This window comes from Equus przewalskii, chromosome 32, assembly GCF_037783145.1.
Source record: "Equus przewalskii isolate Varuska chromosome 32, EquPr2, whole genome shotgun sequence".
Classification (NCBI taxonomy): Eukaryota; Metazoa; Chordata; class Mammalia; order Perissodactyla; family Equidae; genus Equus; species Equus przewalskii.
In genome coordinates, this window is record NC_091862.1 from 9,606,813 (window position 1) to 9,625,661 (window position 18,849).

The 18,849-nt window shown below is 44.4% G+C and overlaps 1 protein-coding gene across 3 annotated transcripts in view; it reads right to left on the bottom strand.

Moving 5' to 3' along the window:
* Nucleotides 1–18,849, bottom strand: part of TULP4 (TUB like protein 4) — a 227,964-nt gene that overhangs the window by 37,896 nt on the left and 171,219 nt on the right. For all 3 annotated transcript variants that reach the window (XM_070603292.1, XM_070603291.1, XM_070603293.1), the window contains exons 5-6: nucleotides 8,142–8,322; nucleotides 5,496–5,630 (exon numbers count right to left, since the gene is read on the bottom strand). In XM_070603292.1, coding sequence (XP_070459393.1) covers nucleotides 5,496–5,630; nucleotides 8,142–8,322 — 316 coding nt within the window. The remainder of the gene's footprint in view (nucleotides 1–5,495; nucleotides 5,631–8,141; nucleotides 8,323–18,849) is intronic.

The following is an 18,849-nucleotide window of genomic DNA, read 5'->3' on the forward strand; positions in this document are numbered from 1 at the left end:
GGCCTGGTGGCATAGTGGTTAAGTTCGCACCTTCCGCTTTGCTGGCCCGGGGTTCGCAAGTTCGGATCCTGGGTGCAGACATGGCACCGCTTGGCAAGCATGCTGTGGTAGGCGTCCCACATATAAAGTAGAGGAAGATGGGCACGGATGTTAGCTCAGGGCCAGCCTTCCCCAGCAAAAAGAGGAGGACTGGCAGTAGTTACCTCAGGACTAATCTTCCTCAAAAAAAAAAAAACCCAAAAAAACTATACATATGTATGGGGACAGCCTGGTGGCATAGTGGTTAAGTTTGCACGCTCCGCTTTGGCGGCCTAGGGTTCGCAGGTTCAGATCCTGGCCATGGACCTGGCACAGCTCATCCAGCCACACCATGGTGATATCCCACATAAAACAGAGGAAGACTGGCACAGATGTTAGCCCAGCAACAATCTTCCGCAAGCAAAAAGAGGAAGACTAGCATCAGATGTTAGCTCAGGGCCAGTCTTCCTTACAAAACAAACAAACAAACAAACCAAAGCATATATGATAAAGCTGGCATGTTAAATGTCTAACCCAATACCAGCATCTCCATCACGGGACTTGCAGAACTGAGAGATCAGGTAAGATAGAAAAACCTATGACTGTACATCCTAAGTGCATTTCCCACCGCCATGGCCTCCACTCCCAGAGATGACTCAGAGGGTTTACAAATGCTCCAAGTACATCGAGAGCAAAGCCTGAATTCATATCCATTTGATTTCCATGTACCAGTGGGCAAAGTTCAGATAAAGGACATGTCTGCATAGGAAGGCCTTGGCTTTAGTGGACATTTGGATGAGGTGGGGGCTTAGAAAAGAAGGAAAATACTTCTGTTGGGTGCTAGTGTTGTCAGAGAAATTTTCCCACTGGAGGTGGGATGCCCACCTACAAGCCACTCAGTACCTGTAAGAAACGGCTATTAAATGGCGTGTTTAATCCAATATTAGAAATTTACTTATTCTTGCTGGTAAAACAAGCTATTAGTACTAATAAGGTTTATTGCATAGTTTTTCTCCCTCAAGACCCTAAAACGGGATCTGATCCCTGGAATCTGGAACTCAGTGGCCCATTCTGCTGAGAGGCTAGAGTGATTTAAAGGTGGTCCACCACGACAAGGACACATTTCAGAGCCGAGTCTAGAACTCCGCAGCTCCTGAGCTCTGTCACGTCGCACATGATCACAGCACCCTTGTCGTATTCGTCTGTGGTACTGATTCTGATGTTAATTCCAGGGCATTCTTGGGTCACCGGGCAGCAGTTCCTGGGACAAGAGGGCTCTCCAGACCCAGGGAACGAGAGCTTGCTCATCAAGTTAGCCACACACAGAAACCAGAGACAGAGGTGGCAGAAGGCTGAGCGGAAGGAGTTCTAGACAAACACAAAGTGACAAACCTCTATAATCTGAGACAGTGTAAGCATCAATAAGGAGTTTTTTTCCTTTTTCTTATAAAAGGATATAAACAAGGTTAAGTACAAACGAACAAGAATCAAGCAAAATCCTAGTGAATGAGATTTGAAAAAGATGAGGGGGAAAGCGAGAGGACTTGTGCATAAACCAAATGTGCTCTGGGCCTCCCACTGGTGCCGTCGCTCCACGGAACTGCCTTGTAGTGATAACGAAATGGAAATGACCTCTGGATGGCAGCTTTGGAAACACAAGGGAGTCAAAGGGAGCAACTGGCACTGCCGGGTAAAGACAACGGAAGAAAGAAGACGGAGTCTAGCGTTGTTCAGAGGGAAACATCCCTGCAGCGCAGCAGAGACTAAGATGCTCCCGGGCCCCCGGGCTGACCCACTCTGCTGAGCAGATGAGTGAACCCTGCACCGCTGTTTTTGCTATTTGTTTATTTTAAATTTCAATCATTGATTTGAATTCTGTCACACGGTAGTTTTTCCCAACAGATAAGTGTTCTGTTGTCCCTGCAGGGCTGACCTAGACAGACAATCCATTCAGAGATTGCTGGAAGACTAACACAGTGAACCTGAGCGCTGTCGGCCCAGACGGATACAGATCTCTGTCAGCCAAACCGTGGGAGAAGACGGCCCCATGGACCAAAACCCCTCTGCTCAGAACCCCCTCCTGACCCTCTCAGTGTGCCCAATGACGTGATGAGAAGAAGAAATACTGCAAAGCAAAGAAAAAAAAGCCCAGGGGTTTGAATTCTTCTATTTTAAGACAAATCTGGGGTGAAATGAGAAGTCCCCTTGAAAGCTTGCTTTACTGCAAGAGACGCACTGGCTTGGTCACAGAATTTCTGAACATGACTGAATTATTTTTCCTTGACGGGTGGTAGAACACGCAACCCCAAAATATGCCACTTTGGCATAAGGATCATTTTGAGCTGAAGGCAATTGAGGGGAAGCAGACACAAGAAAAGCTCTCTGCCCTCCCCTATTTGCCTAAAAGCAGGACGTACATTTGTAAAGGGGTCCCCTCCCCTCTCTACCAGGAAGGACACAAGTTAACCACTGGAGACAACTCTAGACCCTGGTCAGCCTGGAAGACACCAGAGGAATCCACGCAGCAAACTTTAGAACCAGCCGTATCTTCCATTAGTTCCCCATACATTCACCGTCCCACAGTTTGCTGCCCTGGAAGTTCAAAGTCCTTTTCCTCTGTCTTGTCACTTCTCGACAAATGTATTGTCCTTTGGTTAACATGCTATATAAGCCCAAGTTCTAACCACCCCTTTGGGTTACTCGTCTCTGAGCGCTTCCATGAGTAAGCGCAACGCACGTGTTAACACACTTCTGTTTTTGTCTCCTCGATCTGTTCTTTGTCCATCTAACTCACTGGGCCCCAGTCAGAGAACCTAAGATGGGTAGAGGGAAAACAGTCTTTCCTCCCCTACATGCTCATGAAGGAGTAAAGTTACAACAAAGTCAAACTCCCAAATAAGGCGAACCAATTTACAGTTCAACTTTTGATAGACATGAGTTCCCAAGGCTGGGACACTCAGAAGGCAGAACCTCCTCAGCAAACACCTGCAAAGCAAAATCGCCCCCTCCCGCCACGTGACTCAGCAATGAAGACGAGTCTGACGGGGTGGGGAGGGCTGGTTGCGGGGTCTACGAGCTGTCTGGCATTCCAAGTCCTTTTGCACATGACGTAAATCACAGTGTTGGTGATAAACCAGAGAATACCATGAGCCACCCTTCCGCACTGGAAAAGGTCTCTGAGGGACTTCTTGGAGACAGTGACACAGGAAGACCAGACCTTTCAGTCTACCTTAGGAGACAAGCGACTGGCCTGTCTGGGACAGGACAGATCCCCGCGGATGGAAGAAGTTGCCGTGTGCCATCTTTGACAGCATCCTGGCTACCTCTTTCCAGTATCTACTAACATGTCCCGCAAAGTAGTGGACAAAAATAAATTAAGGGGATGGCCTGGTGGTGTAGTGGTTAAGTTCACGCGCTCTGCACTGGTGGCCTGCGGTTCACAGGTTCAGATCCCGGGTGCAGACCTACACACCACTCATCAAGCCGTGCTATGGCAGTGTCTCACACAAGACAGAGGGAGACTGGCACAGATGTTAGCTCAGCCACAATCTTCCTCAAGCAAAAAGGAAATAAATAAATAATTAATTTAAAAAAAAAAAAACTACTGTTGTTGGTACCCGAGTCCTTAAAATATTCTGAAACCAAGACAGAAAAGGAAACTGCCTCCACGCAGCGCGCAGTGGATGACAGCAGCTCACTTAAACGTCACCCAACCTTCCGAGATTAGGAAGACTCAGTGCAGAAACACCCCCCGTGAAAGGGCGAAAGACTGAGGACGTTCTTACATTAGACCTAGCTTTCTAGTCGGGCAATGACAAGAATGCGAAATCTGCCTGTATTTATCCTTTTAGGATAAATCTCAAGTCAAAACCTTTCACATCTGGGAGGGCTACTTTGGGTCACCTCCCCACGTCACCTTGGATGTGTCCCTAATCCTGTGCTGCACAGCTGGCAGGAAAGTGTTAGAAATGCTGCTCCAACACAGTCTAGTTTGATAGAGAACAAAATAATACATCAGAGGAAGAAAAAAATAAAGTTTCCACAGGCAAGCAAGATGGTAAAAAACTAGACAAATTCACCCCATAAAGAATACAAAGGAACTGAGTGGTAATTAGGTTTATGTTATTTTTAGTCCTGATCAGACAGTCGACAGAGATCAAAGTTCAGGACCCCAGAACAGGATGCAAGTTCTGACGAAATTAATACACTTGGTTAAAAGGTTTAAAAATAGAATTTTTGAAGAAGAAAGCAGAGATTGAATTACTAAATATATGGAAGAATTTATGATGACCATCCCTATATTTTAGCTCCACAAATCAGAAAATTCAGAAAAAGAGCTTAGGAAAAGCCCAAAGAATTTAAGTTGATCATCAACACAGAAAAATACTTACTCAGCTCCCACCGGGCCCGTTTGTGGCATAAAGAAGGAATTCCACACAGTTCATGTCCCTCAGGAGTTTACAGGCTAAATAATTCCTTACAATTATAGTTTTGAAACAGCAAAATAGGACGCCCCAAAGAGTGAGTATAACTTGCTTCTAAAAATGCCGTATAATTTTAAAATAGAAATGCCAAGTGTTTAGGGGTACACAGGCAGGTATGATGCGTTCCAGACAGTCAACAGTTAAGTACAGGACTTAATTCTATATGTCCCTGTGATTCCTGAATAATTCAGACAAGAAGCACACGGCCGTGACGCTCTGGTCTGATGGCCAGTTGTGAACGACGGCAGCGAGCTGAACTGCAGGTTCTGGTTTGCCACCCTCCCATTCAGATTACAGTGGGTCCCTTTAACACTGAGGGCCAGAGGCAGCCCAGCAATTTCTACACTGCACCACCCAACCCCGAGGAGACAGAACTGTCTCCCCACAGAACTCAATGGGGTCACAACGTCAGTAGCATTCTTGAATTGCAGAATTCAGAACACTCCTGATGCCTAGGGACACGGATTTTCTCTTGAGATAACAGTACTTCATAAGGTCTATTGAGAAGGCGTCAGCACCTGACTGCTGGCCTTCACGTCGATGCCGCAGCCCGGCAATTGTGCGTCCTCCACAAGTCCGTCAAGGCAACTTTATTGCACAACTATCAGTTCCGTAAGAAGCCTTGAAATCACAGGGGCGTCTGTGCAAACTGTCTCGCGCACTGCCTGCTGCCTCGGGAATGGCAGGTGCTGCCGTCCAGTACTGTGCAGACTCAGGGTCAGCCAGAGGCAAGCACACTGTACACTGAGAGGGGAGCAATCTTGTCGTAGCGGAAGAGAGCAGGTGAAGACGAAGACTGACCGTCAGGAAGCCCTCGTCAAGCTAAGCCCAGGTATCGACTCGTCAGATAAGCAGAGGAGCCCTTTATTAACAGACTCCGAGAGGTCACTGCAGAGGCCGGGAATCAGTAAGCACTGGGTGTCCGACACCCAGCCTGGAAGGGGAACGTGCACAGGGCTCGTGTGGGCCTGGGTCACGCGCAGCCTTCTGTACCTTTCAGCCCTGAGCGGATGACAGTAGGAGACAAGTCGTCGTAGCTGTTCATTAAGCTGATGTCTCCCGAGGTGAAGCTGACGGTGAGCAGCGGCTTGATGTTCTGCACCGGGATGGGGTACGCGGCTGGACCGTCTGCGGGAACAAAAGCGCTGAGTGAAAGAGAGGCGATGAGCACGTGACCCAAATCCAGGTCCACAAGGCTGCAATCCTGCAGAAGGCCTTAGAAATCACCTGACGATGCAGACCAGACTCTGCACTGGGATGCTGCCAAAGGAGGCAACACTCTACACCACTCGGGAGCTAGAGAGGGCCATCGGACGGTGCTCAGCAGGGAACCCTGGAATGGGAAGCAGGACAGGGCAGCCAGCCCTGGAGGCACCGAGTGGGGTTCCCTGGACTCTGTTATGTGGTGGTGAGAACATGTGTGAAAAGTTTATTGACCTGCGTGTTAATGGGTTATATGTTTCTAACGATGTGTAAACATAAATTATTTTAACGTCATATAATGTGTGAGGATGGTGGGAAGAGGGATGAAAATGTTTTCTTAACCCTGGTCCAACATACAAAGAAAAGTTACTTTTCAACACTAACTGCTCTTTGATTGAATGTTACAGGAAATGCCACACAGCAGCCACCACGAGTCCTTCTTTTTGACCCAAAGACCCCAAATCTGGAGCGAAGGTTGAGTGTGGACATGGCTCATAAAGAACTTTGCTACATCCACAGGGCACATCAAGAAAACCCTGTTTTGTGAGTTCAAGGAGTACTCATGGATGCTAAGGAAAGAGCCATGATGGACCACATTCTGGATTCTTCCACGTATTGTTTCAAAAGTGAAAGTCAGTCCCTCCCACAGGCCAGGGTGAGTCACGGGTCTTTCCGAGGGCTCATGTCTGCTTCACGCCCACGTGGAGCTCGGCTCTGGCAGCCATCCAGAGGGGGCCAGCTGACATTGCTTGCTCGCCCTTGACTCAGCGCCGCCTGCAGAGCATCCCCAGTTATTACTCTCCCTTGCTTACAATGCTATAGGGACCCACCTCTGTGCTCAAATTCCCTAGGCCACCAGGAAAGCCCCTGCTCCACCTGAGAGGCAAGTCCAGGCACCCTCCAAAGTGCCCGCCGCTTCTGGGAAGGGCCCCTGGCTAGAGCAGCAACAGGGACTCAAGTCTACGCTTAGACTTACTCTGGACTTGCTTTATCAACTTGGTCTCTGGATCTCGTTTCTTCCAATAACAAGCAGGGTAAGTGAATCTGCATTCAATCTAGTAAAGTTCCGTTTAAGAGAATGCTGAGTCCAAAGCTGAAAGACACTGACTTTCCTATTGAGGCTGGAGAAATGATCAATGCTTACTCAAGGCTTTGGTCCTACTAAGGAAGGGCATGGGTGCCTCCCAAATGGATTTATGGGTGCTAAGAGCACTCTCCCTCCCAAGACCCGCTGATCCTGAAAAACTACCACTGAGCTGAATTGTGTTCCATGTGTGGCCACCATCCTCTCCTTAAACAAATGAACAAATGAGCATGTACACGTCTCCGGGAAGCATCACACATCATCATGTCCGGGGCGGGAGGGAGAAGACAAAACAAGAGCACCCCAAGTCCCAGTGGAGGCAGATGCTGATGGGAGAAAACGAAAATATTTCCCTGGACCAGCCCTTCGTAGGATGAACGTGCCCACAGTCACAGGGAAGGGTAGAAATCGTCCCGTGTGTGCCCTTAGTCCAGGCAGGGCACTCAGCAAGCAGTGTGAGCACAGCAGTCCAGGCTGAGGACAGACGTCCTGCAGCAGTGTGACCACGTCTCATCAGGGAGTCATTCCCTTCCACTATTTCACAATACATTTTCCTTTTAAAAAAAGAGGTTGGTGCAGGGGATGGGATGTTGGGGAAGAGCCAGAGCTTGAGTAGGCCAACGCTGAATGCTGACTTTGGTGATGGCCAACACCAACATCAAGGACTTCTGCTTTTGCGGGGAGCAGGGAGAAGGGGTCTCTTACACATTTGAGGGATAGACACACCACAAGAGGTGAAGGGGGCAGGAGTGAGAAATCATCCCCACCAAGAGTCTGAAACAATCTTTCACTACTGGAGCAAATGTGAAAAAATTCAAACGTCAACTGACCTAATCTAACACCACAGTGAGGCTTACGTGGGGCAGGCAGGCTCTTCCGAACTGGGAAAGGGAAGACTTCCGCCCAAAATAAAGAAGGCAGGGACATGGATATCAGCCCGACGTACTCACACAACTACAGCTATGGGCTTTAATAACATCAGGGAGCTGGAACCCCACGTATTAAGTTACAGTAAGAGAACAGCTTATTCCGTCGTCAGTTCTCTTTATTGTCACTGAGCAGCTAAGCCCCACAACACCCCAGGGACACAGGAAGGGTTGGAAGTCTCATTTTACATCTACGGAAACCTAAGCTAATGGAGCTTCATCAACATGCCCAGAGACTCTGAGAAAAGGGACGGCAGAGAGAAGACAGATCGAGACCAGAGATTAGGCCTGTCCTGCCTTGCATCTCAGTTCGAGAACTCTTCTTGGCAAGTTAGGGTCTATGCGTATGGCGGACCTTTCCCATTCTCCTTTGAACGGTTCACTCTCCTTCGATACGATTCTGTCCCCACGGAGCCAGTGAGCTACCTTGGGGTGGGGAGTAGTCGTCTGAGTCGGTGTCGCTCTCGCTGCTGTCCTCCACCAGGAAGGCAGGGTAGTTCCAGGACATGCTGAGGATGCCATCTGACTCGTGCAGCAGGACGTGGGCCAGCATCCTGCCGTGACAGTCCATCACGATCACCTGCCCGTCGGCCGTGCCGAACAGCACCTGCAACCAAGGACCAGCACCCTTGATGGACGGGGAGAAACAGCTGTGGTTTCTAGCAAGTCTCGCCCCCTCGACTTGTTTAGAAGGACAAAACATATTTAGAACTAAAAAAAAAAAGACCAGTTAAGTAACATAGAGGATACACAAAGCATTAAGTAGTAGAAACTTAGCTGGTTATTACTGCAAGAATTTTAATCGTCTAAGACTGAAATGTGAATCATAGCATAATAAATATATTCGTTATGTGGCAGAGACATTTTCAAACAATACTGGAAAAATCCTTGTTTTATTTTTCATGGGTTCTTTTTGTTTGCTGGGTTTTTGTTTTGGTTGGTGGAGGAGAGCTAAGAAGAGGATAATATTCACTAATTTTTTGTGAAAGAAAAAGCAGCAGCAGAGGTTCATTCTTAAGAATTTCTCAAATTTAGAAGAAAAACTTTAGGTGTATGTTTATGTTTGACCAAAGAGAAAATAGCTTTGGTTATGTCAACAGGTCATATAACCATAATTGGAAAAGAAGATGGCCCTGAAATAGTTTGTCTAATGTTTTATTTCACTGAGAGTAAAAATGGTATTAATGTATTAATTAATAGTCCTACAGTGTATTAATGGTATTAATACATTCATTGAGTGCTTGCATTGAGTGCTTTGTGCCGAGCACTATACTAACAGCTTTACCTCGTTAGCTGTCAAAATAATCCTGGGAGCTGAGTCCCAGGCTCGCTGGCACGGAGCTCAGCTGGGCCCTTGGTGTGCTGAGGGCTCTCCTCAGGAACAGCCTCACTTCACCGCCGAGCACACTCTCGGGAACGTGCTGGGGGTGCAGGCAGGCCCCGGGCCGGAGCTACAGCACAGGCAGGGGCTAAGCCCCCTCCATCAGACTGGCAGAGGAGCAGCCCCCAGCTGTGCGAGGCTTCCCTGACATGAGTGGAGTCACCCAGCTGGATGTCCCTGGGGACGGGGACCTCCCCAGGGAGACGCCATGTTATCTGCTGCATTGTGTGTGGGCTCTGCAGTTTCTGCATCCATTGCCATTAAAAACTTAGAATCTTTTGTGTTTCATGAGATTTGTGTATCCATCAGCAACTCATCGTGAGAACCACACAAACTATTTCCATCTTACAGACGCAGCAACAATTTAAGAGAGGTCAAGTAAGTTGACAAAGCCATTCATTAAGTGGTCAAGCCAGGGTTATTTCACTAGAAAGACCAGGATTTACACATTGAGGTTTTTTAGGTCCTTGCCTCTTTTTGCTTGCCAGATTTTGATGTTAAGCTCCTTGGGGGCAGACTGTCCAGAGGTGTACCCCCCAGCACCTAACAGAACTTTGGGCACACAGTGGGCACTCGATATTTACTGTTAAATGGATAAGTTAAAGCCAGTGACAATCAAAAGGAAATTTTAGGACATCAATGCTGATGATTAAGATAGATTAATTCCAAGGGAAAATATACTTCATTTAAGTAGTAATACACTCACAGAATTTACAGAGCTGTTTTAGAATAAATCAATTGTCTATAAATATTCCTTTAAACATGATCTACATTTTAATGACTGAAAACTAAAAAAAGCTAAAGCACTTTTCCTCAGGGCAGTGATGAATCCATGACCGCATGCCACTTACAGGAAAAACAGTGAACACAGTGAAAATCATTTTAGGAAAAATGAAATTTTTGGTGCCAACAGAGGAAATAAACATCCACCGGCAAGTGGACAAAGGCCTTGTGTGACCCAGGCACTGGGATCAAGACACTGGGGCAGCGGGTCAGACCCACGGAAGCCCTTGAGGAGGCAGGCTCCAAATGCGCTCGGTAGGCAGGTTTCAGTACGATAAACATAGAACATGACTTCTTGTGACTTGAACTGAAATGCACAATTTACATATTTCAAAAGAAGATGTGTGGGAACCGCAGCGAATGGCACGGGTGAGGTCCCCGGGAAGCGAGCTTTTCTTCTATTCTCACCCGCTTGCTCAAGCACGTTTTGAAGAGCAGCCTGTGCCTCGGTGCTAGGTGAAGGGGTTATCATATCACTTACGACTGTTGTTTTCAATAAACAGAGCTCACGAGCAGGAACAGCAAACCATTATTCTCCAGGAGCACTCGGGGTGACCATACATGGATCCCAGACCAGTTCCCTGACACCCCGTTATGGGTTCTCACGTGACCCTACAGTCCTCCATTGGGACAACCATCACGACTCTCCCATCTTTACTGTGGGATTATCTGATCACTGTCTGACTCCCATGCTTGACAGCAAGCTTCTGAGGACATGGACCACGTCTGCTCTGCTCTCTGCCATCTCCCCAGGGCCTAGCATCTTAGACGACATGTGGCAGTTAAGTATTTGTGATGCTTCTGCACTGAAGCATCTTTTGACTAAAACTCCTATTTTTCCATTTTAGAGAAGAACAGGTACCAGACAAGAGCAGACATCTAATTCCTGACTGGTGATTTAGTGAGTTCTCAGTGTTCAACATCACACTGAAACAAAACAGAAGAAAAAATCAGCCCCCAAACTCCCCACCATTAATCAGTTTCGACTCCAGCTCTGTTGGGAAGATAATGCACTATTAAGATTGGAGAGAAGGAAAAGAGCCACGTGAACAGACTAGCTGTCAAGCCATGATGGAGAAGTTACTCCGTTTTAGAACAAGTATGTCACAGATAACTGAAGAACACTGATACAACATGCAATCAGATTTTTAAAAACCTCCTCTGTTACATTCTTTTCATGCTTAATCACTTCCAATGAGATAAAGCTTATGTGAGCCAAGGACTTCAAGAGAACCAGACAGAGAAGTCTAATAAAAATGAACAGACACACGGGTAAAGGCGTCAGTCTCTGCTTCTTCCCCTACCCCCGAATGCTCTAGAAAAATGCCTGCCGGCTCCTCCCTCCCGGGCTCTGTCTGCTTTCCCAGGCTTGACCTTATGCACTCTTCTCTCCAGGAGATCACAGTCATGTCCACGGCCCCAAGGACCCCATCACGCTGGCTCCCTGCCCAGGCCTCTCCCCTAAGCTCCAGGCTCACACATCCAACTGCTTACCTGCCACTCACCCCCAGATGTGTCAGAGGCCCTTCAGAGTCAACATGTCCCAGATGAAATGCATGACCTCATCCTTCCCCCGACCAACACACACACAACCGGGCCTTCTTCCAGCAAACAGTGGCTTGTGTTTTATCTACAATGACCCGTACAGCATCTGGTACATAACGGGTGCTCAGACAGAGCATGTGAAGGCTTTTGGGACCCACCACAGAGAAGAGATCTCACTCTAACAGCACTCCAAACTTGGCTGTTTTTGCACGTCCGTCTTTCCCACTGAACCATGAGCTCCTCAAGGGCAGGGCTGCGCCCCCAGGTTCTCCCGCATTCTCGTCATGAGTGGATGCTCGGTGGTTATTAGTAAATGAATTTCTGCCCAAAGCTTTGGCCTTTGCTCAAATTTTCCTACAAATGAAGCAACAACTTCTTTCCTTTCTTCTTTAAACCATAAACCAATGCTCAGTTCCTCCCCTCCAACTGCTCTCCAAAACACGTTCAATTACGGATGACGTAAAGTTCTGTCGCGTATTTTCCCTGCTCTTTTCTCCGTTGGGTTGCAGGCTTCATGTATGAGCAGGGACGACGCTCCCTCTGCAATGTGTACACCAAGAACCAAACAAGCTGGTAGAAACGTGTGGGTCCTCGGGCCACACCAGTCAATGGCTGTCTCTTAGTTCAATTTACTTTCCAGCCTTGAAAACACTCATTGTAGGGCCGTGTTTAACATCGAGGTGATTTTTAAATAATTAAGGTATTCACATACAATCTCTTCATTTCAATGTACTCCATGCTAAACTATTTTTAGATGCAATTATTTTAAAATATAACTTAATTAGTGCCAGTAATTTTAAATGAACCAAGCCATAAACCAAAGGGGGCAGGAAGAGGATATAAAATAATTTCAAATATTTATGTCTTGGAAACAGTGATGATATCTCATTAGTATCTTTATCTTTGGAGACTGGTACTCATCTATATTCTTAAATAAAGATCGTATTAGGAAACTTCAACTACAAAAATACACACTTCTATAAATGTTCACTTCTTTCGTAGTAGAGTTTAACTAGTAGCATTGGAACAAGTTCCAGAAGGAGTTGACTTTCTTCCCATTTATTTGCTTTTGTGATTAAAGCTGGGAGGAGTAGTTAAGAAAGTGATGACAAATTTCTACTAGTAACCTCAGCTCTGTTGGTGGCAAACAGCTAAATGTGCCACTGTGGATAGAGGAACGAAGGGACAAGCTGTGATGTCCCCTTGCTCTTTAGAAGGAAACTTCTGTCCTGAGATGTCACTTGAAGCACAACTTTTTCTTTTTTAAAGATGTCCCTGTTGGGTTTCAGAACACTAGCTTCAAGGCCAGATTTGAATATTTTGCAACTAAAGAAACAGAGTTAATGAAATCAGACAGTTGTAAATGACAGAACTGATTAACAGGATATTTCCTGGTTTACAAGAAACAAAACGAAATGTAATTTCACAGTTGACTATAACAACCATTTCTAAAACAGATATTTTAAGACTTATTCTGACAAATAAGAAAGTAATCTCACCCAGAATACCTACAATACAAAATTTGTATCTTTGGGCTAAATATGTAATTTTGAAGTCACTTCATCTTTTCACTGCAGAAAAGAACACTTATAAACTAACCCAGAAAGATGAGAGACTACCCTATGTTTAAAGATTTTCAGAGAAGGAGATATTCTATGTGTCTCAGGCACTGAATTTCATGTTAAATAATTCCCATTGCTAGAACATTCTTCCCCAAATCTCTCAGGCTCCATTTTAAAGTTCACTCACCCTTCTAAGACACCCACACAGTGATTTCCGGGGGTGGAGGGGAAGAGTCTTGACTACACGCCTAATTAAAAAAACGCATTTAATTAGGACATCTCCAGAAGGCTACACAAGTAACTGGAAACACCAGTGAGCTCTGGGGAAGAGAACTGGGTGGCTTAGGGATAGTGGAAGAAAGGGGCCTTTTTATCAAATAGCCTTTTGAACATTTAGAATTTCATACCATGTGAAGATACCATTAAAAATATCTTTAAGTGTACACTGAACGAGGTTGAAAGAAATGTTTCAGGAACACAGCCCTTGCTCAGGTCTTTGGAGCATGGCAAAACGCCCAGGGGGGCCGTTCATCACGCAGTCCTTGCGGGGTGAATGAGCAGCTTTAATCTGGGTGGGAGATGCTAAGCCATACTGGAATCTGCTTAGCCTGGTTGGTCCAGACAGTGCAAACCTGTTGCAGAAACATCCTTTCCTTTGCAAAGGAGTCGGGACTGACAGTCAGCTGGCTGGGGGGTCTGTTTCTCTCCCGATTCCTAACTAACACATAACTTTGAATTGTCATTTACGTCCCTGAGTGCTGGTCTCCTCTGTCAGCTAAGAAAGTTTTACTAGATGAGCTCTTATATCCTTTCCTGTTTCAAAATGCTCCAAATCTTTAAAATATATCTAAATATATTTCTCTGAGAACAGTAATTTCTTCCTATGGCTACTAATAAATTTCTTCAACAAAAGGACTAAGAGGAAATGATTTCCCTGTCTGAGGAGAGAAAAAGTCTCTGACTCTCCAGTAGCTGCCGGGGCACACAGTGGGGCACACTCAACAGCAGCTGTGACTGGTGTCAAAGGTAAACAAAGCTGGACACTAGTTAAAGAGGCAGGAACACATCTTAACCAGTAATAACTACAGCGGAACTGAACTCAGCTTCCGTGTGCGCAGAGGTGACTGGGCGTTTTAAAGGGAACGGGAGAGTGTCAGGGAAGTGGAAATCTACATAAAGCCGGGAGAGGGGTTTCTCAATGTGATGAAGCCATCTGGGTTTGCTAACTGGTGCTTATCTAAGTTAGGGTCCAACCACCCACAGACACAGGGAGGCAGGGGCCCTATTGTCAGGTGTTGTCTGGAACAAAAAGCAAATTCTTTCGGCAGCCTTGAGGTCTCCCAGGCAAGAACGTAAGGGAGCTGGAGTTATTCTCAGGGACACAGCTTGTGTTAAGAGAAACTACGCAAGCACTTGTGCAAATTTCTTAGACAGAGAGAGAGAGAGAAAGAGAGAGAGAGAATCTAGTTTTATAGGTCAAGGTTGACGCCTAGTCCAGAAGAGGGATCAGCAGCGCCTGCATAGAAATTCGTCAGGAGAGTGTCTGTCACTGCTAGTGGCACACATCACCTCTCTCTAACGTAACACCGGACGTGTTCAACGTCAAGGGTGGGGCTGTCAGAGCAGCAATGCATTCTGGTCAGGGAACCCTGGGAAGCTCAATCGTGTAGTTTAGCCGTCAGGACAAGCACCGGCGTGCACACAAGGACTGCATCAAAATCAAGGCCGTTACATGCCGTGGTATTAGGACAGGCAGAGGAAGAAAACGTAACACTAAATTAACAAGGAACTGACTTTAAAATAAACTTAGACCCCCAACATATAATTTTTTTTTATTGTGGTAAGAACATTTAACATGTTCTTAACACCCTACACTCTAACTTTACACTCTACACTCTAACACTCTACACTCTTGGCCAGTTTTTAAGTGAACAATACAGCTTTGTTACCCATAGGCACAATGTTGTACAGCACACCTGCTGAACTTAATCATCTTGCATAACTGAAACTTTACACCCGCTGAACAGCAACTCCCCTTTTTCCCTTCCGCCTATCCCAGCACAACCACCATTCTACTCTCTGCTTCTGTGAGTCTGATTATTTTAGGCACCTCATCTAAGTGAGATCACGCAGTACTTGGCCTTCCGCAACTGGATTATTTCACTTAACAAAATGTCCTCAAAGTTTATTCATGAATGACTCAGCCTTCTTTTTGAAGTTGAATACTATGTCACCGTATGTCTACACTACATTTTCTTTATGCATTCATTCACTGGTGGACATTTAGGTTGTTTCCACACCTCAGCTATGGTGAATAACGCTGCAATGAACACGGTTGTACAAATGTCTCTTCAAGACCCCGCTTTCAATTCTTCTGGATAATTACCCAAGAGTGGGATTGCTGGATCATACAGTATTTCTATTTTTAATTTTTGGAGAAACCTCCATAATATTTTCCTTAATGGTTAGAACATTCTATATTCCACCAAGAGAGTACCAGCGTTCCAATCTCTCCACATCCTCACCAACCCTTGTTACCTTGTGTTTTCAAAAACAGCCATCCTGACAGAACTGAGGTGATTTCAGATTGTGATTTTGATTTGCATTTCCCAGACAATTAGTGATGTTGAGCATCTTTCATATGTTTTTGGTCACTGGTACGTCTTCTTTGGAGAAATGTCTATTCGAATCCATTGCCCATTTTTAAATCTGGTTATTTGGCTTCTTTTGTTTTTTGCTATTGAGTTGAAGGAGCTCCTTGTTTATTTTGGATATTAACTGGTTATCAGATATATGGTTTGGAAGTATTTCTTCCCATTCCATAGGCTGCCTGTTTACTCTGTTAATTGTTTTCTGTGCTGTGTAGAAACTTTTTATGATGTGGTCCTACTTGTCTAATTTTGCTTTTGTTGCCTATGCCATTGGTGTCATATCCAAGAAATCACTGCCAAGACGAATGTCATGAAGTTTTCCCCCATGTTTCCTTCTAGAAGTTTTATAGTGTCAAGTCTTGTGTTTAAATCTTTAATCCATTTTGAGTTGATTTTTGTACACGGTGTAAGAGACGAGGGTCCAATTCCATACTTTTGCAGGTACAGATCCAGTTTTCCTGGCACCATTTGTTGAAGAGACTATTGTCTCCCCATTGCATATTCTCGGCACCCTTGTTGAAGACCATTTGACTACACATGCATGGGTTAATTTCTGGGTTCTCTATTCGGTCCCATGGGTCTCTATGTCTGTATTTATGCCAACACCTTTCTGTTTTATTTAGTGTAGTTTGTAACATATTTTGAAATCAGGACATGTGATTCCTCCAGCTTTATTCTTCCTCAACATTGTTTTAGCTATTCCAGGTCCTTGGTGGTTTCATTTAACGTTTAGGATTGTTTCTGTATTTCTGTAAAAAGCGCCATTGGGATTTTTATATGGATTCACTCAATCTGTAGATCGCTTTGAGTAGTATGGACATTTTAGTCATAGTAAGTCTTCCAATCCATGAACACGGGGCATTTTTCCATTTATTTGTGTCTTTAATTTCCCTCATCTATGTTTTCTAGTCTTCAGTGTAAAAGTCTTTCACTTCCTTGGTTAAGCTTATTCCTATTTTATTCTTTTTGATGCTATTATAAGTGGGATTTTCTTACTTTCCTTTTCAGATAGTTCACCCTATAGAAACGCAACTGATTTTTGTATATTGATTTTGTATCCTGCAACTTTACTGAATCCATTTATTTCAACCGTGTGTGTGTGTGTGTGTGTGTGTGTGTGTGTGTGTGTGTAGTGTATGTAGCTTTTAGGGTTTTCTAAGATCATGTCATTTGCAAAGATAATTTTATTTCTTCCTTTCCTATTTGAATGCCTTTTCTTTCTTTTTCTTGCCTTATTGCTATAATTGCAGTACTATGTTGAATAAAAGTGGAGAGAGCAAGTATCCTCATCTTGTTCCTGATCATAGAGGAAAAGCTTTTAGTTTTTCACCTTTGAGTATGATATTAGCTATGGGATTTTCATATATGGCCTTTACTATATTGAAGTAATTTCCTTTTATTCCTAGTTTGTTGAAAGTTTTTATCATGAAGGTGTGTTGAATTTTCTCTAATGCTTTTTATGCATCTATTGAGATGATCGTCTTGTATTATTCAATGTTCTGTTAATACAGTGTATCACAATAATTGATTTCCCTATGTTGTTGAACATCCTTGCATCCTAGGGATAAATCCCAATTGAGTCTTGTGTATGATCCTTTCAAAGTTCTGTTGAACTCGGTTTGCTAGCATGGTCGTGTGTCACTTAACAATGGGGATACATTCTGAGAAATGTGTTGTTAGGTGATTTCATCATCGTGCAAACATCATAGAGTGTACTTACATGAACCCAGATGGTATAGCCTACTACACACCTAGGCTATATGGTGGAGCCTATTGCTCCTAGGCTACAAATCTGTACAGTATATTACTGTACTGAATACTGTAGGCAATTGTTAACACAATGGTAAATATTTGTATATCTAAACAGAAAAAGTACAGTAAAAAATATAATATAAAAGATTAAAAAATGGTACACCTGTATGGGGCACTCACCATGAATGGAGCTTGCAGACTGGAGGTTGCTCTGGGTGAGTCCGTGAGTGAGTGGTGAGTGCATGTGAAGTCCGAGGGCACCGATGGACACTGCTGCAGAGCTGTAGACTTCACAGACACTACACACTTAGGCGACACTAAGTTTATCAAAAATATTTTTCTTTCTTCAATAATAAATTAAGCTTAGCTTACTGTAACTTTTTTTTTTTCAAAGATTGGCACCTGAGCTAACAACCGTGGCCAATCTTTTTTTTTTTCTGCTTTTTTCTCCCCGAATCCCCCCAGTATATAGTTGTATATTTCAGTTGTGGGTCTTGTATCGTAACTTTTTTACTTTATAAACTTTTACATTTTTTTAACTTTTTGACTCTTTTGTAATAAGACTTAGCTTAAAACACAATATACAGCTGTAAAAAAATTTTTCTCTCTTTACATCCTTATTTTATAGGCCTTTTCCTATTTTTTAAAAATTTTATTTTTCTTTTTACTTTTTAAACTTTTTTGTTAAGTACTAAGCCACAAACATATACATTAGCCTAGGCCTACACAGGGTCAGGATCATCAATATCACTGTCTTCCACCTCCACATCTTGACCCACTGGAAGGTCTTCAGGGGCAATAACACACACGGGGCTGTCACCTCCTGTGATAACAATGCCTTCTTCTGGAATACTGCCTGAAGAAGTCGAGGTTTGTTTACACCAGCATCACCATAAACACGAGTGATGCGTTGACAATACGACAGCAACGGCTTCACTAGGCAATAGGAATTTTTCAGCTCCATCATCTTAACGGGATAATAACCTTACGGGACCATTGTCATATATGCAGTCCATCATTGAGCTAAATGTTATGTGGCATGACTGTATTTGAGGATTTTTGTACCTATGTTCATCAGGGATGCAGGTCTGTAATTTTTTTTCTTATAGTGTCTTTGGCTTTGGTATCAGGTTAATGCTGGCCTCATAAAATGAATTTGGAAGTGTTCCCTCCTCCTCAAGTTTCTGGAAGAGACTGAGAAGGAATGGTGTTAATTCTTTAAATGTTTGGCAGAATTCACTAGTGAAGCCATCTGTCCTGGACTTTTCTTTGTTGGGAACTTTTTGATTACTGCTTCAATCTCCCTCCTAGCTATGGTCTCTTCAGATTTTCTATTTCTTCATGACTCAGTCTCAGTAGGTTGTATGTTTCTAGAAATTTACCCATTTCTGCTATGTTATCCAATTTGTTAGCATATAACTATTTATAGCAGTTTCTAATGATCATTTTTATTTGTGACA